This window comes from Pseudopipra pipra, chromosome 6 (assembly GCF_036250125.1).
Source record: "Pseudopipra pipra isolate bDixPip1 chromosome 6, bDixPip1.hap1, whole genome shotgun sequence".
Classification (NCBI taxonomy): domain Eukaryota; kingdom Metazoa; phylum Chordata; class Aves; order Passeriformes; family Pipridae; genus Pseudopipra; species Pseudopipra pipra.
In genome coordinates this window covers 14,183,870-14,211,257 of record NC_087554.1, presented here as the reverse complement: position 1 = coordinate 14,211,257, position 27,388 = coordinate 14,183,870, and the positions used below count along the sequence as shown (strand labels likewise).

Sequence of the window (27,388 nt, the reverse complement as noted above, 5' to 3'; positions counted from 1 at the left end):
ATGTACCCAGGATTGCACTTGTGCCAGGACATGGGCATCCTCTGTCACCTGCTGCTGCTGTTTCCCTTTGTCACATGCTTGCACTGATCTAATCAGAGATCAAAAATGGTGACTGGGTACAACTTACAGGGCCATTCACGTGCTAGAGACTGAATCACTGGGGATGTCAGAATTGCACAGCTAAAGGTGAGGGTAATGCTTTTTTCATCACAGCTTGGAGAATATCCAGAATCTCCTCCCAAAACTTCAGTTTGTCTGTTTTTGGTCTCCGCTTCTGTTCTGATTGCTGTCCTGTATAAGTGTGGCCACACATGCTTCTGGCAGGCTCCCAGGAGGGGCATTTTTTTAATACATGGCAGCTTTAGACTTAGAATAGAGCTTTTGCAGAGAGCTTGCCTGTACTTTGCTTCTCCACCAAGGTTGTTTTTATAAGATCCGTCCTGCTGCTGGCCCTTAATAAATACTGGATTAATTAAGACAGAGAACCAACATGTTTCTTCTGTATGCTTTGTTTCATTATTGCATGTGTTTCCAGGCTTGACATCACTTCTCTCGTTCTATAGTCAGAAGATCTATTGAATTCCTTCACAGCCTAACACAAAAATTAATTCAGGTGAACTATCAATGAGAACAAAGGCTATAAAATGAATAACCTGTTTGAGGTTGACTTTTGGCATGTTGAGAGTAGATTTTAAGGTCCTTTTATCTCTTTCTAAGTGGTTTTTTTCCATGAATTCCATAATTGTTCTTTCAAAGAGTGAGTTCCCAGTTGGAGAATTGAGGCACAATCATGAAGCGAGAGACATGTTCATGTTACAGGTCTCTACCTACCCATGGCTAATTATTATCTTTTATGAAATCCTTTCATAATTTTGTCCTACAAATGCCATCACAGAATGGTATATGCATAATGTTGGAATCCTGGCCAAATTCCAACTGTTTTTTTTTTAGACAGAGCACACTGAAGTAATACCAAATCAGAAAGTGCAGGAACAGGTACATGGCTTTCCACTTGATTCTTCTGTAGAAAGTTGGCAGATAAGAGTTGCCACATTTGGGGTGGAGGGGGGGAAGGTAAACTACCAAATGTACAGCAGATTTGTCATTTTCAGTTCAAGATCAAAGGAAAACTTTGGCTTGCTCATTGCAGTGCTCAGGTCTGAACTTGAATTGATTCTTTGGAAAAAGAATTTCACAATTTCTTTCCAGCAGTGTCAGTTGTACAGTGTACAACAAGAGCAGCATGTTGAAAAGAAGAAAAAGGAAAAAGCCAAAATTAAGCTCTTATTTACCAAAATGTCATTATGTTTCATTGATGTGCATGTAAATGTATAATTGCCTTTGCTTTGTAAGACACCTGAGATGGGCAGTTTTGCAGAAATGCACATAGATTCTTGTGCACCGTTTTGATGGAGGAACTATCTGAGTAAGTCATCTGAAGACTTCAGACCAATGCAGTCTACGGACCAATGCTTTTAGACATTTGAGGGGTATTGGGTTGAGGGAATGAAAAGCAAAATGGCATGCTGGTAAACTGCAGTAGTTCTGTGTCCCAAAGATCTGCTTGTTCATAGCCAATTCAATTACCATATTAAAAGCCATTTCTGTTGATTAAAAATTAAGGATATGGAGGAATAAAGAACTGTTTCAGATTGGGAGTAAGGTACTTTGGGAATTTAGTCTGTTAGAGCATCTGATGGTGTGAATGGAAGTTTGTAAATGTTAGTGTGCCATACAGGACTTGGGACAAGTTAAGAACGTAAAGAGGAGTAGTGTAATGTATTTATTATTACCAACATTTTGAGAGTGTGTTTTGGATGGATTTTGCTTGAGAGAAGTAATTGAATTGTTGATGACACTGATAGTTGCTGGTATTTTTCCAAGATAAACTGGTGAGGAATACAACAAGTAAAGAATGAGCCTAGCAGTTGGGAGGAGCAGGCAGTGGTGACAGGTATGTGATGGTGCCAGCTCTGTGGGACTGTCTGGGGCTGGGCTGGAGTGTAAAACACAATGTTTAATTCACGGCCACTGTATATGAATGCTCAAAATTAAGAGTGGGATTTTCTGAGGGTTTTGGTTTTTCCTGTCTGAAAAATAAGGACTTTTAGTCTTTTTCTTGGAGATACCAAAAGAATTCATAAGTTCATTTCTAAGTGAAGCACTGAAACCTTTTGAATGAAAAAGTTTGACTTAAACAGGTGAGGCTTTGTGGGTTGGGGTTTTTTTACATTTTTTTTTAAGTCCCCCCAGATTGAAAGTTACATGTTCTCTTATATATATATATTTGCATACTTTGACCAAGATGCAGTCTTCATTTTTACTGTTTAGAAAATCTGTTCCAAATAAAAGTCTGTCTACATTTTCTTTTTGGCTGTCCAGTTTAAAAAAAAAAAAGAAAATATAATATTTTGTAATTAATTTAGCAACTTTTCTTCTCAGCTGGAAGCTACTGTAAGGAAGATGAGGTGGTGCTGAAAAGGGATTTGAAAACTTTGGCTCTTTGACTTTTTTTTTCCCCCACAAAAACTTAAGTGCCACTCACGAAGTCAGCATGACAAATGTATTGAAGTCAAGTGACTCCTGTGTTTTCAGTGACACAGACAGCTGTGCTGACCTGCATTTTTCAACACATGACAATGATATCAGAATAATTTAAGTTAGGAAAAGGCTTCTGCAATACAGACAAGTAGTTTAAAATATAGACCTTTTCTTTTAAACTAACTCTTTAGTCTAGCCAGTGGAAGCAAGGTGTGACATGCAGTTTGTTTTATTCCAGAGCAGAATGAGATGATTAATACTGAAGATGATATGAGAATTTTAATTACATAAAGCACCATAAAATTTTGTTTCCATTATGGATATTTTATTGATGCAATAGAAATTGTTTGGTCTTTTGACCAAGTCCAATGATGACTTTTCTACGTTATGGTCTGCATGTTTTTTAAATTAAGTAAGATCAGAGACTACCAACGTGCTTGCTCACTGACAAGGGATCTGATGAAAAAAATCAAATTTAAATGCTGCTGTAAGGCTAGATCAGCAGGATCAACTTTAACTGTTCCTCAGTTCATCCAACCTTCCAAGGAGGACTATGAGAAAGAAAAATTTGGAAACTAAATTCTGTATGTTTTGTAAATTGATTTCTGTTCAGGTGCACAGTGTGAAATTTTCACTTTCAGAGCTTTAAACAATCTGGGCCTCATTATTTTTATTGCTCTTGTAGTTGTTGCATCTTAGGTTTTGGCAAAAATTTTTTAAAACTCCACTGAAATGTTTACTTCTCATTTTTCTTAAAAAATACCCATATAGATTGGCCATGGTATGATCATCCAGAGCTTGACTGACCTCGTGATACGCCCTTGTGTGTTTGTTTAAAGTGGTATTTGGACACAGGTTTGCAAGTTATCTTTTGAAATATTTTCAGTAGCAAACACAAAATCCCTAACATCTTACTTCTTCCTTCCTTTCGCGTCTGTGCGTGAGTACCCAGAAATATTTTTGTGGTCCTAGTCAACAGGCTGTGTTTGCCCAAAGCAGGTGCTCTGCAGCCTGTTAGTTGAGTGTGTTAGCACAGGTATGGCAGAGAAATGGGCTGAGAGATCTCGGCAGTACCATCCTCACCTGGCTTTTACTGTGAGCTGGTTCTTGGCATCTGGGTGTCAGGAGCACCTGCTTAGAAAGCCTGGCCTTTGGGTTTGTGCTAGCCCTAGAGAGCTGTCTGCTCAGGGGATAACCTGTGCTGCTCTGGGGCACAGCTGAGTCCTGTGCAGGCTCTCACCAAGGTTATCTGGTGAGGTGTCACTCCTAGGGAAAAGCCCATACTTCCTGTCACCAAAATGTCAGGGCATTTCACCGAAATGACCGTGACATGCATCTCACCTGACTCCTCAGCAGAGCTGGAAGCAGCATTCTGCTTCCTGGGGAGCACACCTCGGGGAAAGTACCTAAGAAAATCTGCCCTTTGACAGCTCCTTACAAGTGTTAACATGTGTGGCTCTGTTTTATATGCTATAGTACCAAAAGAGTAATTGTTTTTCTTACTGTTTGTAGCTATTATCTTAACTCTTCATAAAGATAGGAAATATAGTGCAGGTTGGTAAAGCTTGGCCTCAAAATGAATAGAATCTGTTTAAAGTTATCATATGTTGCTAGAATAATTTATTATTATGTATGCTGTCTTCTAGTCCAAGTGTTGCTTGACTGGCAGGAGCAGTATGATGAGATATTTTTCTGATGTTATCCCTTGTGCATGACAAATGTACTTGTTTCCAGAGCTGTTGTTTGTCTGCAGCTCACAGAACATCTGTACCCTGTTGAGCTGAGATAAGAGATTAAAAAGTGAGACACTGTAGGAAGGAATCTGGACACTTCTTTTCTTGGAGGGGTCAGGCGCAACTCTAAGGGTGGTGTGTGCATCTCAGGTTCCTAAAGCCATTGGAGGAGCAAACTGTGCTGAGGTTGGAAAAGAACAGGCAAATTATTCATCCAGAGATTCCTGCTTTTTCACAGATGGATGGGCTTTCTGTGTTTGTTTTTGAAATAGTTTTGCCCATGTGAGTCAAAACTGAGGTTTCGGTAACAAACAAATCATTACCCAATTCTTGTGATTTCCATTTACTGCTGTCTAGGTCTCTTCCCTTCCTGAGCGTCACTCTGTCTTCTCCTTCTGTTTGCAGGGTCAAAGTCCAAGCATTTTATTAAGCTATCAATGTTGTTTGAATTTAAACAGGAAAGAAAAATAAAATCAACCAAAAAAGTAACACAAAAAACCCAAACAAAGAAGAGCAAGAGTAGGATTCATCTGCTTAAAGTCCTGTGCGTGTAAGAGACTTGTACTGCATTGACACCCAGCTACCAGAGGCAGATTTGCATGGAACTTTCAAAAATACTTCCCAGGCACACTAAAAGTTCCATAGTTCTGCCTTTTTGACTTGACACATCAGTGCTGCTGCTGTTCAGCTCGGACTTGGCAGACCATCCTGGCACTAATATGTTGATGAAAGTGGAAGATTGACTTTGCTGTGTTGTAAATATCATTACCTGTTTACTTGCCCTTGAAAATGCTTGAATACTTTGTTAGTGTTTAATGAAGTATGAGTTATTGCAGTGAGATTATTTGTAATATGAAATGAGTCTCAGTGCAGTTTAAAAATGACTGCTACATTGTACTTCTTTACAGGTTGTGAAGACTGGAAGCAAAGTGCATAGCTTTGGAAAGAGGGAACAAGCTATCAGGAGGAATCCCAATGTTCCTGTTATAGTAAGAGGCTGGCTACACAAACAGGTATGCATGTGATCACCAGTTTCTGTTCATATACTTCAGTACAATCATCAAGTAAAAGCAAGTGCCTTCCAAGTAACTGAAAAAGCAGAAGCTCAAATGTTGGTGACACAGGGCAGTGTTGGATATTCCCACAGGCTTCTGTAATGAGGAATTTGTGCTCAGTGAGTGTGAAAACCAAGGTTTACATAGAGGTTTGATTCAGAAGTGGAAACGATGATAAATGGACGTCACCATCATGGTTAAATGTTGAAGCTATAACATTGTTGTCCAAATCTTGTTATTTTCCTATTTTAATCCTGATGGCTTCTTGCCATGACGATCTTGATCTCCCTCAGAATAACGCTGGCTGTGAAGACCTTATTCCATTTGCTTGTTTATGCCATTCTACCCCCATCAAGGCTTAATTCCAACCCACATACCTTTTGTTCTCCAAAAGCAGGAGGGAGAAAATTATGGGAGGCAGGGACCCATTCATCAGACATTGCTGTCACCAAGAGCAGTATCCAGCAAAGGCTGGATTATAGAATTTCATCAGTGAACAGACTTCTACAGCTGCAACATCTTGAACTCTTAAGCCTGACAGAAGCACATCCTTGAGTGCAATAAATAAATAAAGCTGTTTGTTGTATGAGAATACTTCCTTGCTTCTAATTTGGCAGTTGGCGTCCACCAGATTATCACCAGAGATCCAGTAGGAAAGTTTAGGGATGAGTAGGAGAAGGCTGAAATCTCAGGCTTACAGTTATGATTCTATATGTAGAGGGAAGTGAAATTTGCTGACAGCCGTTCACTTCCTCCTGCTTGGAGAGCTGTAATTCTGCTGTGTTCTGGTCTCAGCTCTGTTGACATTTACTACCCAAGTCCATTAGTTTTCAGGACAGAATCAGAACTCGGACACAGTGTGTGTTGACAACATTGTAGCGTGAAAATGGGAAGGGAAGAAAGTCCCTGCATACTTAATTTGACTGCAGAAAGGAGGAGGGCAATAGCTGGAGCAATGTTGTGTATCCTGTTTCCTTCTGTCCCCTTACCTCTGCTTATTAACTCTTAAAGCCTGAAGATGCTTTCTATGCTGCTGGTCTTATCAAAGCCTACCTGAGCTGAATAAGTTGTACTTCCTCAGGTTACAGTCTGGCAATTTCACAAGCTTCTAAAATTAATTTCAATGCAAATATTACTCATTTTGACAAGGTTATATATATATATATATATATGGATAGAGATAGATATATATGGATCTCCACTGGCATATTATATTATACTTCATTAAAATTTGCCTGTTATGCACCCTATCTTATTTCCTAAGGAATATTTTATTAAATTATGTTTTAGGCATGGGTAACATATGGAGATTGACTGTAGAATTATAGGATATCATTGCCTGAAATCTGATGTCATACTTCACAACTTTGTAGTGATTTTTGTGTTGGTCTACAGGCAATTTTTGTTGGAGTCTGTACCATCCGGAAGTATATTTTGTTTCTTTGTTGCAGATAAATCTGTGTAGATAAAATATGCATTGGTTGTGTATAAAGTTAATCTGAATGCTGTTAGGGATGCAAGTGTAATTACTTAATGAAAATTAGCAGTTGGAATATTCTGCCCTCATTATTTTATAGCTGGATGTTTTGCCTCTTATCTTTCTTAGTACATAATGTTTTGCTAAAATAGAAAGCACTTGTTTTGCAAGTATTAATCATATTTAGGTAAACTTCTGGTAAACTACTCACTGGATCAGCATTGTATGATAAGCTTTTAACTTCCATTAAATGAAAAGTGTGTTGCATTTCTTGCATTTCAGGATAGCTCTGGAATGCGATTATGGAAAAGGCGATGGTTTGTGCTTGCTGATTATTGTTTGTTTTACTACAAAGGTGAGTAGATACTAGCTGTTTTGAGTTAGTCTGTAACAGTTCTCCTGTACAAATCACACTTAATTAATGAACTAATTGAGCTGTTCAGCTATAGTTAGGTATTCTGAGAAGATGAATAGTGAAACAGCTGTTTGTCTGTACATTTATAATGTGCAGCAAATTTGGGGCTAGAGTAGGGGAAGCAGGAGATGCTGTATGATATTTTGTCTTAAAACTTGTCTTTGATATATGCCAAGGTTTACATTGCAGAACACTTGACTGCAATAAATAAGATTTATCCCATCTCTGGTCTGTATTGTGTTACCTACCTGCTTGCACTTGGAGATCTGAGTTTTCTGAGAACTTCTTATGGCCAGATCAGGATACTGATTCAGCTTTAATCCAGGGGACAGTGTAAGAGTGAGAACTTCTGAATGCAGTAATCTACCAAAAAAAGGTTAGATGTGATCTTAGGCCAAATTAGGAATAATGGTATTACGTAAGGCTATTTTCAAGTTTTGAATATTGCTTTTGAAGATTGAAAGGATTACAGAACATGAAACTTGGAATTCATATTCCTAGGCACTGCATTTTTACGGATGATCACTTAGAGCCAGCAGTAATAGAGGTTTCCTAATTATAGCAATTAGCCTAGATGAACAATGCTAAATGGAAGGTCCGTCATGTCGTGCAGCCTGTCACAGTTCATTTGGCACAATAAGCTTTATTCTTGAAGTGTAGTCTTCTGGCTGAACCTAAAAAAACAACATCCACCCACTCACCCCCCAAGAAAAGAACAAACCTCAATAAAAAACAAACTGATTTAAATAAAATTTCAGTCTTGTTTCTTTAAAAATAAAACATTTTTCTGTGTGTATTTTTAGTGTTGAGTCACAAGTTGAGTTTGGGTCAGAAGGGTCTTCAGGAAGTGTCTTGTCCTACTGCCTGGTGAAAGCAGGGTCAGGAAAGGAGTCAGCCCAGGTTGCTCAGGGCTTAATCTAGTCAGGCCTTGAAAACCTCCAAGGATGGAGATAGCACAGCCATCCTGGTTGACCTGTTCCCTTGCTGCTCTGTCCTCATGGGGAAAATTATTTTCCTTATATCCAGTCTGAACCGCTCTTCTTTCTACTGAACGACTGTTGTCTGTGTGCCCATAAAGGAGAATGTGTTGTTAGCCCACTGAATAGTGCAGGGAATTCAATTCTATTTTTTTCCTTCAACAGACAGCAGAGAAGAATCTGTTCTGGGGAGCATACCCTTGCCTAGTTATGTCATATCTCCAGTTGGACCTGAAGATCGTATAAATCGCAAGTTTTCTTTTAAGGTACAGTTTACAAGCCTTATTAACCAATCATAGTTTATTTGCATTAGAAATGCTGCTTCTGTAAACAGAAACATCATCTGTTTTCCTAATCTGTTTATTATTGTTTTTTAAAAGTAGACAGGTTTATTGGCTGCCTGTCAAAATGTGACATAGCACTTTTTTGTTGCTTATGAATTGACGTTCATGTCTGTTACTTTGTAAGTCTCTTTAGAGCTTAATGAAGTGTCTGTGAGTAAAGATCCTGTTTCTAAAATCAGAAATTAGTATCAATAAGTTGTTCCAGTACTGTCTACAAATTGAAAGAAAGCTTTTCTTATTTATAGAGTACTTGATCTCATAATGGACTGATGTCTGTTTGGCTTTGTTGTGGTTTTTTATAAATAAAAGAAATAGCTTAGTTCTCACAGTTGGAAAATGACAATACTGTAGCTCTTGGTGTTTCTTTTCCTGATTTCAAAGGGAAAAAGAGTAACCAATTTTTCTCTCCTTTTTTGGGAGGAAGCTACAGACATCCTAAGTGGCATGGACTTTTTAAAGGAAAAAGTACTCTCATTTGATATAGTCTGAAGTTGGTTTTGTGTATTTTTCCTTTTCTAAAAAAATGTAATTGTATAATTTACACTTCTAGTCTTCATTATAAAAGCCCACAAATATGAAATAAACCATATATTTCTTCTTGGCAGTGTAAAAACCTGACTCTAAGTGACTGTCTGAGCTGCACCACTGAGGCAGAGTTTGAAAACTTTATGTGCCTGTGGCAGATTTAAAGTCTAGCAATATTTGGGCAGAACTGGTTTTTCTGTCAAGCAAATGAGCTGTGTACTTTAAAAAAATAATTTACAAACCAGGTTTTGATCAGGCATACTTTAGGAGGTCTAGAAGGAAACTCTCTGTTTAAATATTTTCTGTGCTGAAATTATGAAGAACATCTGCTCAGAGTATATTTTCCCTTGCATTTTAATTTTTTGGGTGTGTTTTAAAATTGAGACTACCTCTTATTATTTTTGGTTCTGCGTTCAAGTGGATAATGGTTTGAAATTTATTAAACAAATATTAACTTGGGAAATATGTTTAAAAACACTGAGTGCACTTTGTGGAAATATTTATTGTACTTTTTCAAATGCATTGAGCATGAGATAGCAGGATATGCTACAAAGAAACCTTTGTTTAAGAGAAACATTCCACTCCAGTATTTTCTGAGTGTGATTCATAAAGCCTTCCTCTTCTAGAGCCTTTTCCTAGCAAGAAATGTATACTGAAAGAGGAGAACTCAATATACTCTTCTAGGCTTCCCTGCTTTTTATTTTATTGAAACGGTGTTTACACACACGCTCTTCAGTCACCACAGGCCAGGTTGTGGCTCTCCTTTCCCATGGAGCAGAATCCATGGTGTGTGATCATGGTTAAACATTTTCAGAAGCAAATACAGACTTCTCCTGTTCCTTTTAGGATATCATACCTATATGAGCTCTACCAGGTCTTTAATCTGAGTCTTTTTCTGAAAATCAGCATGAGCCTGTAACCTGAGACTTTCAACAGAGGCTCGTTACTAAAAGGTTGATATAGATAGAAATAGGGTGTTGATAGCAAAAGAAAGTTTATGCTAGGAATCTCTATAAAAAACCCCTCAACATTTCATGTATTAGTTTATCGGCCCAATTTTAACTCTGCTTTAGGTGTTTGATGATTGACTGCAGGCTTGATGCTGGGGTTTTATTTAATTTAGAACGAACTCATAGGCCGGTAGGAGGATTTTGTAAGATTCCTGTTTGTATGGACCCTGTCCAACACTGACGTTCCGTGGACACGGAGTCGGCTGTGGGTGCACAGCAGCAGGAGCACGACCGTCCTGGCATTCCATCACTCACCCACTCACCAGCCATTACCTTTATCTAATCTCCTCAGTACCCTTTGATATCCAGAGCGTAGACGGACATTCTGTCTCGCAGTGTAGTGCAGCCAGGAATAGAACACACAAGCAGATTAAGCCCAAAATAAAGATAAGACTTTTTTTGCATTTAAGACCTGAATGAGTGGGAGAATGTGCCATGTCACTTTTTACATTTGTCTTGTCCTTTATTCAGGTTGTTGTAAATCTTCTGTTACAGTGGAGGTATTGGCTCCCATTTTAAGTGGCTGTTTTAAGTGGCAGTGAGTTTTGAAGCAAGGGAAACAGTAAAACTGTAGGAAAAAAAAATCAACATTTTTGTTTGCAAAACTAGAGGAAGGAAATTCATGTAGCAAATACATGGATGCTTTTTGCACATGATTTGGTTTGGAGGTTTGTAAAATACATGCTCAGTAGGGCATGTATGTTAAACCCTGATAATTTAAAATGTGCACCGCAGGAGTTCTCAAAATCCTTTTCCATTCATCACCTCCTGAGGCCCAGCTTTAAGCTCTTGTGTCTCTTTGGGTGTTTAACAATCATAGGCCTGCAGAACTGGGTACAGGCTTTTCAAATGCAATCAGACCCCTACTTTGAAGTGTAGCAGTATGTGTGTTAAATTATTTTGTTTAGAAACTCTGCTTTTAAGTCTCTGTCTTCACAATTTTTTCACATTGTTTATTTGGCCCAAGCCAAGTGCTGTGACTAGCTGTAAGCTACTGTCACTAAGCTATATGACAGCTTAGAACTCAGGGTTCTTACTGCATATTTAGTCGGTAGCTAATGTCCTAAAGATATTTAATTAATCTGACTGCTGTATTTTAAAGTACAGTAATTTTTTTTGTTGATACAAATGTAAGTGAGCACAAATCCAGTGTTTAGATTTATAATGTGAAAAGGCTTACATAACATTAATATATACCTGGAAATACTCCTTGTGATTAACCGAGAATTGAGTGTATGTTTTAGTAATAGATCAATTTTAAACATGAATAGTATCAGTTTATGAACGTTTATGTCATCACAGTCCCTTTAGAAGCCTTGTCCTCAATAATGAAAATTATTTTTAATTGGTCTATATGTGTTAAAATATAAGAGAGACTACTGAAAGTAAACATATTTATATGAATCTGACAGTATTAAAAATTGAGAAATTTGGAAGGCCTACCGGAGTTAGCTGTAAAGAAAACAGGAAAACTTCATGCAAAGACAGTGTATGCAAATATATATTTGTATTTAGGTGCATATCTTGGTACCAAATAAAGTCAGTGAAGAATGTTCTGGTGTTCCTGTACGAGGTAGGAAGTAGCGTTGGAGACACGTGTTACAACTTTTTATTTCTATACTACTTTTAACATTTTTTCAGAGGTTCACCTTTTCAGCATGAGAACATTCAGAGCCTTGGAAGCCAGGCCAAATCATTACATCCAAAGGAGGCTACTGCAGCTTGGGTTTAAAAAAACCCATCTCTTTATTATTGATACTCTAGGTCTTACTAATGGAAGTATTTGTTCATTGCTTAGACCTGCTGGGACCAGAGCAAACTTCATATCTTCTCAGTGATTTTCCTAAAAAAAAAAAAAAAAGAAAAGAAAAAAAAAAGAAAATTGACACAGTTTGTTCCTTTATGTTCTCTGAATCAGTGTTGCTTCCTTAGGCTCCCATATTGCTTATAGAACTTCTCCCAGTGTGGGGAGTCAGGTGAAGAAGTGCCAAGGGCTATAGATTTGAGGAGTGCTATTTTAAAATCTGGAAGAGGGGAGTGTTCAAGTTTCTACAAGTCCTTAAAAAGCTCGATATTATTTGAGGGTGAAAGATGAGTTAGATTGTAGTGTGCTGTTGTTGAGTTCGTAGCGAAGGGTCGGAGTATTATTTCAATTTTTACTCATAAATGGTTCATAAATATCAAACTGTACATTGTAGCTTATTGAGAGAACTGATTTTGAAAGTTTACAGTTATTAGAAAACTATTCCCTTCCCCATCCATTTGTCCTATGAATGTTGGCTTATTCTCTCCTAGGAATTTTGAACAAGTGGACTAATGCTGTAGGCATTAGTTACTTTTAGTATAGTCTTTTGTTAAGTATTGTCTTTGAAACATGAATCTTTTACTGATTTTAACTTGTTTAACTTTTTGTCCTTGTCTTGTCCTGTTGATATGCTCTTGGGGTTTACTGTCCATTTCTCCTACTGTGCACTATGGGAGAGAGACTGCTTTTCTTCTCAGTGTATCTACATTAAGGCATCTGAATGCATGAATAGGTACCAATATTATTTTTTCCCTGTTGTGTGTGTGGCGTACATGTGCGCATGTGCTGTGTTTTAGGCTTTTTAGTATGCTGTAGTCATCCTAATGGCTTTTGCTTTAAAAAAAAACAAACCCAAACCAAAAAACCTGCTGGCTTCTGTCTGCTAGCAGTTGCAGCTACAGGCCACTGGCACAAAGTGCTTTCTTGCATATAAGATATGCTACTAATAAATAACTGAAATAAATTTAAATCTTTCTTTAACCAGTGTTTTATATTACAAACTTCAGAATGTTGTGTTTGTTAATTATTGCACACCGTCTCTATTATCCCTTCTGAAGCTGTGAATGTTTATGGCTGTGATAGCTCCAGTCTCAAGGGAGAATGGTGCAACACAGTTTGCATTTTTATACCGTTTTCACCTAGAGCCTCTTAGGCAGTGCTTTCAGCTGTGTTCAGCATGCACAGCTGAAAGAGAACCTAAAGTGCAGGTGGGTTATGCTGATTGGGATGTACAGGTCAGTTAAGATAGCTGTTAAATCCATTTCTTGATGTGCTACACAGTTGCTGCTGATAGTTACCCAAGCTTTTGTTTCTTATAAGCAAGTGTATAACCAGTGAATGGTTGGGTCGTACTGCACCATCTGCAGTGGGGCATATGTAGTCTGGTTTTCTGCAGGAGTCACTTCACTTCTGAATTTTAACACCTTCTATGGGCTCAACGGGATCTCTGAAGGAGCAATGTAGTCCTAAAGTCTCGCATTAAAATCACCGTTTTCCTTTATATCTGAAGCTGCTAGTTTTTGTCTCTTCATACACTGGACACTAAACATAAATTGAAATGAATTAATATTCATATCAGATTTGCTTTGAGCATTTTAGTGCAGTCAAAATGGCCAAAAAAAAAAAAAAAAGACAACCCTCAATAACAACAAAGAAAACCCAAAGAACTGAACCAGGCAAACATGAACAAAGTCTTTCAATTCTTAAATATGTGATTGATCAGAGCTGCTATTTAATGTATGGAGGTCTTGTTTTCCTGTATTAAGGTAGGTAGCTAATTGTGGGAATGGAGGAGAAATCACCTTGTATTCCCTTACTGGCCAATGCTGTTGGGAAGCAGAGACTCTTTCAGGCAGGAGAGAGTCTTGGACTTCTTTATGCAACCTTTTCTTCCTCTTCCTTCTTCTGCTCCTTCTTTTTGTAGCTGACTGTTCTGCTTGTCTCCACTTTTCAAAGCAAACTCAGGCTTCCTTGCTTGGGGCACAGAAGGGAAAGGACACCTTTCACACGTTTGGGAGAACAGGCTGCAATAGAAAGGGAGGAAGTTTTCCACAGAATTTGAAAGCACTCTATTAGCTAGCACGTATTTTGCTCTTTGAAATTGTTGATACAAGTCTCTAAGAGTATGGTAATTTTGGAAATTCAGGGTAAACAACTGAAATTATAATGTTTAGGGAGGGCTGCACTGGATTAAATAGCCTGGGTTTTGTCAAAACTGTTGTGTTTCTGAAGCCATCTATGATTGTAGAGTGGTTTTTTATTTAATTTGGAATAATGATGGGAAGAAGTTTTCATCAATATAAAGAGACCAATTGTTTAGGGAAGGTTTGCAAAATACATTTAACCTCTAAAAGAAGATGTGGCCAAATTAAAACGTTGATATAATTTTTTTCTTTTTAAAAAAACCCTGTCTCAGCAGCGTTTCATGCTATTAATTTTTGTGCGTGATAGCAGATATAGTTTTATAAAATGGAGTTTAAATTACTGATTTCATTTTAATATCATAAAAGAGCTTTGAAGCAGCATATACTATCTTCAGTTTTTTTGGAAAGTAAGGAGATGAATCTCTCCCTACTAATCTGAAGCACATCTGTAAAATAACTTTGAGGAAATATAGTAAGTGTTTCAGGACTGGTATGACTTAGTAATATCTATACTATCACTAATACAAATGTGGGTGAGATTTTATTAAATTCAACTAGCCTAGAGTTATGAAGACATTCCATGTTGAATACATTTGAATATTGAACATATTTATGGAGGAATTGCAAAATACCTCTGGTTTGCAGTGGAATTTCATGGAGTATTTTGGTGTGCAAAGATACTTGTCAGTATATTATATGCTGTGATAGTTCCATCAGGATTACTAACTTTATCAGTAAGTCTTGTGATTTTGCAGCTAATATATGTTAAGTGCACGCTGTAACCAAAAGATCTTAACAGGCATTATAATCAATTCTTAAATAAGCAGTTTAATTGCTTGAAATTTTGTCTGTGTTTTGTCTGAATAAATTGCTTTATTAAATGAGCTGGGAAAATTGACTTGCTTATGCATGTCTCATCGAGGATTTCTTAGATTTGTTTAGTATAGTATTTATTACAAATGAAATGCATCAATTAAAAGAAAATGAAAAGCTGAAATTTCCTACTATGAAAAACAGAAGCACTGTACTTTCAGCTTAATAGTTCTAGAAGGAGGCAGAGGAATTTCAGTGAAAATTGAACTGCCATCTGAGTTCACTGCACTACAGCCCATTTTGGCAGTGTGATAATTTACCCAAGATTCAATCAGCAGTCACAGAATCTGGAAGGGGTTTTTTTTCAGTAAATTTTTTAGTGGGGGGAAAAAATGAAAGAGCTGTTCTGATTTTTATTTCTTTTTTTTTTTTTTTTTTCCTCCCAGGCTGTGCATACAGGTATGCGGGCATATATTTATAATAAGAATTCTGTTATTGGCTCTCAGGCAGAGCATTCAGGGATGAGGACATACTACTTCAGTGCTGATACCCAGGAGGATATGAATGGCTGGATCCGGGCTATGAACCAAGCTGCTCTTATGCAAACACGCTCTTCACTGAAGAGGCAAGTTCCCTACAGAAGCTGTTGGCTTTTTAAATTAAATATGTGTTATATAAATCACATTTGATTTATATCTTGGAAATCACGGTGATTTCCGAGAGTGTCATTTGTAAATATGTGGATGAAACTCATTCCCATTTTAAAAAAATAGTTATTTTTCATTCACATTCTGTTGCAAATCAGTTCACTGATATTAATTAGGAAAACCTGGTGTTCAGTATTCGTGTGTACATCAAATTGTGTGCTTACATTTAATGACATGGATTAATTTTTTTATATATATATAATACTTTAAGGAATTGCAATTAAAAAGTTACAGTTTCTGTGAGCAGATTCCTACACCTGTGAGAGCCAATTGACATGCTTTAGGAGAGAGAAGTAAAAGAGGAAAGACAGAAGTCTAATGACTTGTTTCAAATGAGCATTTAGAACTAGGATTAAAGTGCTGTTAAGGGGGGAAAGGATGTTAAAGGTGGGTAAATCATAAGTACAGAGAGTTAATGGATATTAATTTATAATAATAACTAATTTATGCAGTTATGAACTAATGAACAAATTCATCTGTGCCAAAATGTATTTCCAGGTTTTTCCTTTTCTTGAAATTGATGTAGCTTTCTTGATGTTTTGACTTTGGAATGTGGTTCTTTCCCTACAACTGCATGTGAAAGAAGACTGTACTGTGAGACAACCCTGCTTTTAACCACTGGGGCTGTGAGGATTAAAATGTCACGTGCAGTTTCTCAGAGTATCTCGCACTACTGCTTTCTTTTGGCCAGTCATATATAAGCAAAGGATCAACATCTCTTTCAGAGCTTTGCATCTCATATTAAGACTATCTGGATTTCATTTAAATTTCAAGTAACATATAACCTGGTACCTGGATTTTTCTTTATCATCTTTATAAGGAATAATTAAAAGAAACACTGGGGAATTGGGCACATTAGAAGTATTGATCCAGTGTCCTTCCTCCTAAGTAGACTATTCATTTCTAAGTAGACTGAAGAGAAAACAATTGTGTTACTCAGAATTTACCTTCCATAAAGAAGCTGAACTTAATTTCAGACAAGATGAGGTGCTACTCTGAGATCAATGATATCCCATTGAATTGGGAGAGAAAAAAATGTTGTCAAGAAGGTTATTGCTATAAGGAGATGAAGAAAATTGCAAATTAAGTATGCTAGGTGTCAAAAGCAACATGAAACTTTTAGGATCCTTAGACATTTTATAGCGTGTTCGAAGTTTAGTATCAAGATTTCTAGTGTGGACTTTTTGAAATATTTAGGCAATAAGGTAAATAAGTAAACTAGTGTGCGCTGCAGCATGTGTTAGGAGCAATGGACATTTTTAAATTTGTTTTTTTGTTTGTTTGTTTCAGAAATAGCCCTCCTATAGAAATTCCCTGGACAATAGTATTGACTCAAATGTAGATATTGCTCTGTTCTCTTGGCCAGAAATGACTAGTCCTTAAAGCATCTACGAAGATACAAAGAGACTTTTTTTTACTTTGCAGTGAGCAGTTGGCAGTTTGGTTTTGGTTTTTTTGGCTTTCAGAATTTCCTAGGATAGGAAGACTTTCTCTTTTATATCTTTTTGTACATAATATTACACAAGTTGAACACTTTTTTTGACAAAATTAATATTTTCAGTCATTTTTACAGACGCGTATAAGTAATTTCTGCCTCCTTGACAACACTGTAAAGGTAACTTTTGTCTAACTGGGATAACAACTGAGTTTTGCTGAACATATCTATCTTAACATGTCAGTTATATCACAGCCTGCAGAATACTTATGTGAGTATTCTTTCTGAAAAAGTAATGAGACCACATCAACTTTTCACAATTACACAGTGTTCATTACTGACATGTATTTTCTTTTCAGAGAAACTGAAAAAGTGGATCAGCAAGCTGTTCCCCAAGTGAATCATGTGGATGCCAGTAAAGAGTGTGTGAAGGGAGAGATTACAGATAGAAAAGAAAGTTACCCAAAATCAGCTGAAATGCTTGGATATGATAAGCGTGAAGAGATAAGAAGAGAAAAGGAGGAGGAGGAGCGTTATATTCACAGAAAAGGAACTCTGGAAACTAAAAAGGGAAAGGCCAAGAACGTGTTAACAGAAGCTGATTCATTATTTCCAGACTTAACGAATGCATCGAAGGCATCGTGGTCCCAAGTAGCTCAACCTCAGCCAGCTGAGAAGAATGGAACCCTTCCTAGTTCATTAAGTGTGAGTGCTGGCCTAGTGGAGCAGAATGGTACTGGCTCATATAAAAGAGGGTTTGTTCCCAGAGCAAATCCAGATAAGCAGTTTCAAAGAAAAAGTAACATGGCTCAAGTGGAACACTGGGTAAAAGTCCAAAAAGGAGATACAAAAAGGTTAGTAATAGGCCCATCTTTAAATAGATTGCCAACTGGCATTTTCTTAAGCTAAAGGAAAATATGTGTTAGTAATATCTTTGGTGCAAATCAGAATGATACTTTACAGAGACAATATATAAGAAAACTTACTTTCTCCTTCGGTGCAGAATGGTAATTTTCAGGCGTTTATCTCATGGGAAAGTCAATATGGGATTGGCTAATCAAGTCTCTTTAATGTTGTCACAGTATTGCAAACAGAATAAGTGAGATTAGCGTGCTGGGTTTTTTTTACTGTTTTTAATCACTGTGGATACTTAAAACTTCTTAAAATTTGCTTAAATTTTGAAGAGCCGGAAAGTGAAGTGCAGCTCTCAGTTACTTCTTATTCATAAACAACTGCACAATATAAATGATAGATAATTGTTTGTTTTCCACTTAAAAGTAAAGAATGCTGATTGCTTTTCTTCTCCCTTCTGTTCCTGTTCCAAACATCCATTCACTTCTCTATATCAGATCACTGCACTCGAAGTCACAGTGTGTGCATCCCATGTTGAAAGGTCTCCATATATTCATTTAGTTAATGCAGAGGTCCTAGGATGTTCCCATGGTCTCCAGGATTCTCTTTTCCCTTTTCAGTCCCTGAAAATTACATAATTTGCACCAATAGAAGGAATGCACACTGGAATGCTTTTGTAGTTTGAAAATCCCATAATTGCTTTACTTTTGAAGTGTGCAGTCGGATTAAGTACCAGCTGAAAAAATGAAGTGATGTATATATGCATTTGTTCAGAATGTCACCTTGTCTCAAGGGGCAGGAAAGACAGTTGGGCTTGATGCTCCTTGTGAGGATTTTTCAAATATGCTTAATCTACTGAATCAGTGTTTTATAAATTTGCTAAAATCTAGTTAGAATATACAGAAATAAGAGACATTGGCATGTGGTTTTTAGGAGGAGGAAAACATTTTGGACATTTTTTTAATGCTTATTGAAGCTAATGTTTGTCACTTTAGAGCCAGTAAGAAATTTAAGGCTTGCTAATTTTATATGGAAGTCCATTCTTCTACTCTTTTATTTTTGGAATTGCCCTTGAAGAAGCTTTCTTACTTTTTGATATTATTTAGCATTCTGCTAGACTTCTAGAGTCAATTAACTTGCATCTTTTTGACTTGGATATAATCAGTGCTTCCCAAAAGAATATGACTTTAATGAAGAAAGATACTTGGTAAGTTAGTTCTTATTACACACATAGATGTATTTGTCTGAAATAATACAGAAAACTATTGATCTAATTAGCTAATGTTTAGAAAAACTTCTGTTGGTGTTTACATCAGAAGTATTGGCAGTAAGAGGCTTGACTGATAGCTAAGTATTGTTTGCTTCCAAATTAGTCTTTCCAGTAAATTAACTTTAGGCATGTATCAGGTGTAGTGTGAAGATAGTGGTATTGCAGGAGCCAGGTTTTTTTCTAGATAAAGCCAGCTACCTCAGCTGGAGCTGCTAAGTATTCAGTGAAACTAAATTTATATATATATGCATCTCTCTCTCTCTCTAAAAATGTTCTATTTTAGCTCAGTTGACCTGTTTCCTTTGTCTCTCCCTCCAGATGGCATTATATTTTCTGTTTGCAGAATAAATTGCACGTTACCCTCCTGAAGATTGATAGATCTTTTAAGCGGCACCTTCTCTCAGCCTGCTCAGGTTGTTGCAGTGTAGTCAACTGGCAGATAGAAGCTGCATGTTAGTTGTCAAATATCTTTTTGATTACAGGATATAAAATTCAAGCTAGAGATGATAATTTGATTGACATTCCATTTTGATTTTAGTAAATATTAGTGGATCACTTAATTTCTTAATGCTTCATGTTGATTCTTGTTCTAGCTGAAATGTTACAAATAAAGAACTCTGAGTCTTCCAAAGCCTGGATAATTTTTGAACACAGAATGAGTACAGTTTTATCTGTGTCCTGGCTCAGGTGTATACAGATGAAATGCTTGCCAGCAAGTTTGTTATGATGAGAAAGAACTCTTTCAGCTAGAGCCTTCACACAAATACAGCATTTGTTCATAGAATTATTTGCAGGAATTGCACCTTTAATAAAGATCTTGATATCTTTCAACTCGATGTTTTGCTTCCCCTTTTTATAAAGCACTCAGAACTGTTTGCTAAGTTGTAAATGTTAGCTGTCACTTCAGCTGTCTCTTAGTGAACTCTCTGCTGCGCTACAGTGACATTCAGTGTAGTCATCTAATCCCACTCTGTTCTCAGCAGATGGGAATACCTGCTTTGGTAAGGTTCATGCTAGCCTTTGAGAGAGATCTTGAGAATTGGAAGAAGGTTTGAAAGGAGGCTTTCAGGAGATTTTGGTTTTAAGTGCTTAAAGGTCAGGACCATCAAACGGCAGCTGCTCAGAAATTATTAGGTTTTGATCTGGTTCCAGTGCCTGCATAGACACAGTCACTGCGTAATAGTGAAGTATTTGCTATTTCCAGCAGTTTATTTGCACTTAAAAAAATATTTAAACCTGGTGAAGCTTAATATTCCCCAACTAAATGCAGTCATGTTAAGACATTTCTTTCCTTCCAAATACAGCGTTAAAACATTTCTTGTTGTGCAGAACTTTCTGTTCCTTCCTGATTTGCGTAAGGAAGAAACATTACTTGTCTTTGTTAGCTTCTGTGCATTTCCATGAATGGCTATAGTGTTTCTAATAATAGTACTTGTTTTCTTTTCAACATTTATCATCTCTTTTTACAGTATCTTCTGTGTGGTTGCTTTCCATTGCAGACCCCAAATGATTTTTGTGGCCAATAATCATATAATATGGCATCGGGCCATTTATTCACTCTTCAGTGTCTACTTTCTTTTTTATATTCTTTATATCTCATCATTCAAGAGAGGGAGATTCTCAAGAACAGCTGCATTTGCTGATTTTTACTCTTAATCCCTGAGAAAGCAATTGTCCATAATCCATTGTGGACTAATTTGAGTCATTTGGGACATGGTTCTTTTTCTAGCAATTAATTAGTGCCTATTTTTGTATAATGCAAGTTATTTCTAAGGGACTGAAACCTTGTGTGATAGAGATGCCACCGGGTCAAAGCTTGTCATCTCAGTTTGAGGTTTGTCCCTACTTCATATACTCTTAAAACACAGCCTGCTTGTATGTAGGCATTTAGTCTGAACATGACTTTATGACTTTCTCTGTAATGCACATGCAGCTTTCTTCTTTTGCCTAGCTAGCTGAAGTATTGCATGAATCTAGCTCTTCCCAGCTGCTCCTATCAGACAAATTCATTCTTCTCTAGAAGAAAGGCATGATTCCCCTGGCCCCCAACAAAGCTCATGGAGTCTTTGTTTTCAGGCTGGTTTTGCTCCTAAAGCTGCTACCCCTGGTGACTGCACTGACTACCATTAATTCCAGCTGATCCTGATCTCAATACTTTACCCTTTAATGTCTAATTAGAAAATAACCACACACAGATGGTTTGCAACATTCAACAGTTTGCTTATGCCTTCATGAGGTCTCCACTAGGTTGGAGTATGGGAGTGTTCAAACCCCTTTCCCTGTTTTTCTGCAGAGAAATCACCAAAGGGATCTCTCCAAGCTTCATGCTTTCCTCAGATGTCATTTCAAAACATTATCCACTCCAAGCTTTCTCAGTTCTTATTCTTATCTAGAGAACAGAGGATTTCTACCAACTTTCTACCATGTGATTTTCCTGTGAAAAAAATGGGCAGCAAAGTACAAAACATACAAAGTACATGTGATGCAGTGAATTAGGCAATTAAAAGAGGTTACGTGACCACTTTATGCTGATCTTTGAGTTGCCTTTCTTCATACTACCTGCCTGCTTTAACCTTGAAATTTGAGGTAACGTCAAGGTTCTGTGGTATAAGAGAGTGGGGCTTTTACAGGTTTGTAATCCTCCATGCAGTGCAGGGCAGTTACTCTGCTTTCTGGCACGAGGAATTATGTATCCTCTCAAGAGCATCCATATTTCAAGACAGCCTGACAGTGCCAAATCCTGCAAGTAAGAGGAGACAGAAGCAACTACTGAGCAGCAGTTATTGGTAGCAATTCTTTCTCCCCTGCTTCTGTTGTTCTTGGATGCTGAAGAAAGACTGTTCTTTTCCATCCTGCCCTTTCTTTCATATGGAATTCTTGCATTTTCCAAACCATGAGGGTTCCCTCTCATGCAGAGTGGAGTTTATTGAGTGGAATGGTGAACACGCTCATGAGTTTCTTAAGTTGTGGTTTTTTGGTTGTTTTTGTTTAGTTTTTGTAATGGTGCTCTGTAGCAAGTCTAGCAGAATGGTTTTCTGGTTGGAGATTCTGAATCCATGGGCGAATGACTGCAAGTACAAAAGCCCCAGATGTTTGACTGGAGAATCAGAAATCAGACAGAGGCAGATTCATATGCATGAGGCTATGGAAAGATTTTGACTTCAAAGTAGGGGGGAGCTAACTACAGTTTGTCAAAGCTTTTGCCAGTTCTGTCTTAACTCTTTACCTGCTAAAATGTTTAGCTTCTACAGTTTTAGTACATTATGGATGCAGTACTAAAGCCAGGATCATTACAGCTCTTTTTATATTCCAGTTTATCTTTGGCTTGTTGTAAAAAGCCTTGTGTTGATAAAACAGTAGAACCAGTAGCATTAGGTGAAAATAAATCATACAGACCTGGGGACTTTGAGCAGTTTCTTGCCTTTTTTTGCTTCATTCATATGAACAGAAATTATCTGAGCTATTCTGTGACTGGTGAGATTTCTTCTTGCACTTCAAGATATTTTTTTTTTAATGAGCGTACATTTGTTTTCGTAAACTGCACCACCTAGTGGTGAACAGGCTTTCGGTGAAAAGGACTATTTTAATTTATGGATTTACTCTTTAAACATAACAATAATTCCTTTCTTCATGTTCTTGACTTTCTTTTTAGTCTAAGGAAATGCTGCCCTCCCTTAAGTTTATTGCTAGTAGTTCATCCTAGGTTAGACACTAGATTAAAAGTCTGTATTTATACAGTGTAAGATTTTTGTGCAGTAGATTTCATCAGTATTACTTTGATAATATTTCTGTAAATTGTTTTAAAATTACTGTTGTATTTTATGTCTCATAGCTCCTATGCTTATGTCATTAGAGATTCTTTTTTATCAGTCACTCCCGCTCATCAATGTATGCTAAAATTTACGCTTTTCTTCCTTTCTCTTTGCAGCCTCACTTCTGATCAGACTCTTCCACGTCAGGGTCCCAATCCTCCTTTTCCTGAAAACTATCACACTTTGCCAAAGAATACCAGGCAGCCTTCAGGGAGCTCACCACCACCAAACCGCAATCTGCCGAGTGACTACAAATATGCACAAGATCGTGTTAGCCACTTGAAGATGTCCCAGGAGGAAAGGAAAGCAAATAAGGATGGAACTGTTTGGCAGCTGTATGAGTGGCAGCAGAGGCAGCAATTTAAACACGGCAGCCCCACTGCCCCGCTTTATGTAAGTTCTTCAGACTTTATTGATCGTGGTAAGTCAAAAAGTTCATTAGATGTTCCACGATCAATATCTGTTCCACCCTCTCCATCTGATATTCCTCCACCTGGACCTCCAAAAAACTTTCTCCCAAGGAGACCACATACTCCTGCAGAAAGGCTTACAGTTAAACCATCTGATGAGAGACAGACTGTAGACGTTCCTTTTGCTGGATCACCCAGGAAGATACGAAATCATGCTGCAAAGGTTTGTATGCATATAACTGATTTCAAACTATTCTTCATGTGGCGTCACACATGGATAATTTATTTAGTTATGTTTCATTGCATCCTTCCTTGTGTATGAAAGATCATGTAAGTTGTAAAAGTTAATACAATGAATAATTTTCTCATCAAGCTCTTATCATTCTGATCATTTCACATTTATTAATTTTTGTCAGTTAGGAAAGGGAAATTGGTGGCACATCACATTGGTTTGGAATATTTTTATTCAGAAACTCAAAGGCATATGTTTGGATATACAGAATACACAAATGGTAGTATTTTAATATATAGAGTAGGTAGGCAAGAATATAAAACTCAGCAGGATGAACTCTTCCCTGATTATTTATTTATGCTTATAGCTTTAAGTGTTTGCCATGCCTGCTTTCTCTATGTGTTTAGCTATTGTAGTTACTCTTGCAGCTGATTCAGTTTTTAGTTATGGAAAAAAACACAGTTATTTTTCATGCATTTGGTAGTTTAGGTCCGTTGCAGAGTCTTTATCAGTGGGCTAACCAAAATCAAATAGTGCTGGTCTGAAACTTCAACCTTCTCCTTCTTTTTTTGTTGGGACTCTTGTACCCTCTTATCCAGAGGTGACAGAAGTTTCCCTATTCGGTACTGCACATGGCTCTCCTTGCCTAAGGAATTTGGGGAAATTCATGATTGAATCAATGAAGGATTGACTTGTCTTGGTAGCTCTTACACTGGAATAATTGGTGGTGAAAGCCTCTGTATTCACCTAATTCTCTGACCTCAGCCGTGGACTCTGGTGGGGAAAGTATTTGCAAAGAAAGAGACTTGTAAATTCAGATACCCGGTGTGGATTCAGGACTTCAGGCTGCAGCTTTGTGCACAGTTTAGGTTTTTTCCAAGTGTATATGTGGTGTAGCTGTTGGGCGTCTTTCAGCATTTATAGGTTTATAATATTCTGTCAGAGGATTAAATAGTCTGGTGATGTGCAGCACTGGAAATTAATATTTTTTTAACGCCTGATTATATTCTACCACACATTGGTTTCTCCATGTGTAAATGGAAGGAGCATTACATCCCTTACGAAGGCATGTACAACAGTCTTTTCCCTTCCTGTGCAATGTAGCTGCAGGAATTTTACTCATAAAATAAAGCTCTTTTTATGGCATCCTGACTTTACCATTATAGGGAAACATGGTTTTCCTCATAATTAAAACTTCTCTGTGGAACTTCTGTGAAAGTTTCTAGAGAAAAAGGCTTATGTTTTCATATGTAAGCACACAGCATCCTTTTACATTTAAATCTGTACTTCTGCAGAAATCTATGACACTCCACACTCCCTGTAATGGCTTATTAAATTCCATCCAATTACACTTAAAAAAGAAAAAGGGGGGGAAGGCAAAACAAAACAGCATTCAGTGAAGTTCAGAGACAGGAATAAAGATAAATCAAGAGACATTTAGTCTGTCTTGAAGAAAGCCATAAATTTTGACTTTAAGAGAAAGATGAAAGGATGGGTGTGCAGTAGGTTTTCATTTTATAAACAGAGAGGGGCAGATCAAATATGATTATTAAAAAACCCCTTGGTATTAATGGAAGCCATTGCCACAAGGTGTCAGTCATGTCAGTAGCTTAGTGTTCCCTGGCTAAAAGAGAACATTCACAGTTGTTACGGTGTGGAGTACAAGCCTACTGTTGGAGGGCATAAGCCAACCAGCCTTTTTCTGGGAAACATTGTGGGGGGAACTTTATGAATAATTTTTTTTATTTGCTGGAAGCCACTTTGCATGTTCTGCTGAAGCACCTCGTACTGCCAGAATCTGCTGATCTGCCCCAGGGTGCTAAATTTGCATTTGTTCATTCATGAGTTTTACTTGTGTATGAAAGATCATGTAAGTTGTTGATTATATAAGTTGATGATTAAGTTTTACTTAATCACCCGCCGTTCAGGCTGGCCCATGAATGTTACCCTGGGAATTCAAATAGAAAATCTGTGGCAGAGGTGCATTCTGAGTGTTCCCTCGAGTGCAACATACCTGTCACTTGACACAATCCTTAAGAGTTCTGGCTGTGGCTTCTTGCAGAGCTCCACTCACCTGGACCGGCGCTCCATGCCTGCCGTGGGCTACATGACACACACCGTGAGCGCGCCCAGTTTGCACGGCAAGTCGGTAAGTGGAGAGCGCAGCTACTCTTTCTCTTGTGTCCTCAGAGCGTTGCAGTTAAGTTGTAAAATCCTGCTCGGTACTCTTTAATCTTAACTTTATTGGTTAAAGCATAAATAACTCGAATGAGAGCTTAATCTTAACCACCTCCCAGTAAAGCCTGTAGGAATTTTGCTGTTGTTTGCAGCATGAACAGGGGTGAGATGTCTTGTTATTACAGGATTCAACTTTTATTATGTTTATTTGACCAAATGCAGAGTTAATTGAATAATTGCTTAATCATGTCAAGTAACTGCTTTCTGGGCACTGAGGTGAAAAATGTAATTATAGTTACTCTCCCTGAAGACTGCTAATTTCCTCTTTACAATGTGTCTAAATACCTGCAGCCCGAAGAGCTAACATTGCTTCTCATTCGATTAAGGAGGCATCAGGCTAAGTTGGCTAGTATAAGAAATTACACAATCGCACAATTACTGCAGCACTTGCCAACTAATTCCACCTATCAGGTCAGCTGCTGCGTGGCTCATCTGTGCAGTATGAATTTTGTGACTCTGCAAATGCTTCATTAGTGGCATGCTTGAGTCTGTGCTTTCTTGCCCATTCTTTGGTATTCTACAGTTCCCAGGTTGTTTGTGGTTTTTCTTTGCTTACTGTTTTTGCTGTAAAAGGTGAGCATTTTAAGTTATATGGCAGCAGTGCATATGTTTCAAAGTGTTATTTCCTTCTTACACTATTTCTGAAAATGCTGCATCTTCAGAAATGTGGGTTAAAATACTAAGTAAGTTCATTCTAAAGCAAAACCATTTCTTTGTGCTGCTTTCATGATGAGATTGCCTCCCTGTGCCACATGCTGCATCACCTGCAAATTGAAATGCATCAGCCAGATTGTCATTCATATGAGCTTGTAACTGTGTTGGTTCTGCAGGTGATCATTGGTTCATAAAAGCTCAGGGGCATCTTGGACCATCAACAGTGCTCTTGATTGCACTGGTGTTATGAAACTTGTAAATATGAGATCAACCAGAAATGTACTTACAGAGCTCTCTGGTTCCTGTTAGAGCCTCAGAAATGGAGCCATCTGGGAATAAAATGTGGTGACTCCTTCGAATTGGTGAAGGCTTTGGCCCAAAGCTAAAGGAATTTTTTTGAGTTTGAAGAAGTTTCATTTCCCGACTTACCTCACCTACAGAACAATTGCACTAAGATGGGCGATAATAACAGGGATTTCTCCAAAAATGGGCAGACTTTCTAATCAAGTCCTCAGCCAGCCTTACAAGCTGATTGGACAGGAATTTTAAGTGAACACCTCTAAAGAAATGCAAGTGTGATCTATTGATTTTATGGCATAAAGGTTTTTTTTTCTTTTTTAACTGCACATTCTCATTGGCTCAAAACTTGAGAAAAAATGTAGTTGTGTTTTTCTTTTATTCTGAAGCTAAATATACCCAGGACATAAAGTCCTGTCAAAATAGCAGTTAAAATTCTAGAAGTTTGGGACATTTTGTCTGACTACAAAGCACATTTGCAACAGTTAAAATTTTATTTTTTTCTGTATTGCAAATACCCGTTTTGAAAAGAGGAGAAATAACTTTGTTATGACTTTTCTTGAAGTGACTGTAATGAAGATGATGCTAGACCAATATAACTATAAAATTAAACTGATAGCAATTACAGCTGAGCCAAGGAAAA

General features: G+C 37.5%; 1 protein-coding gene across 15 annotated transcripts in view; it reads left to right on the top strand.

The window, feature by feature from the left end:
• PLEKHA7 (pleckstrin homology domain containing A7) overlaps positions 1 to 27,388 on the top strand; it is a 157,884-nt gene that overhangs the window by 100,407 nt on the left and 30,089 nt on the right. For 9 of the 15 annotated variants that reach the window (XM_064657457.1, XM_064657453.1, XM_064657451.1 and 6 more), the window contains 8 exons: positions 5,183 to 5,287; positions 7,089 to 7,161; positions 8,364 to 8,464; positions 15,285 to 15,463; positions 17,340 to 17,834; positions 23,031 to 23,547; positions 25,619 to 25,705; positions 26,086 to 26,205. In XM_064657457.1, the coding sequence (XP_064513527.1) occupies positions 5,183 to 5,287; positions 7,089 to 7,161; positions 8,364 to 8,464; positions 15,285 to 15,463; positions 17,340 to 17,834; positions 23,031 to 23,547; positions 25,619 to 25,705; positions 26,086 to 26,205 (1,677 nt within the window). Of the gene's footprint in view, positions 1 to 5,182; positions 5,288 to 7,088; positions 7,162 to 8,363; positions 8,465 to 12,595; positions 12,615 to 15,284; positions 15,464 to 17,339; positions 17,835 to 23,030; positions 23,548 to 25,618; positions 25,706 to 26,085; positions 26,206 to 27,388 lie in introns of those variants that run through there. The other 6 variants (XM_064657462.1, XM_064657460.1, XM_064657458.1 and 3 more) reach the window with 3 other exon arrangements.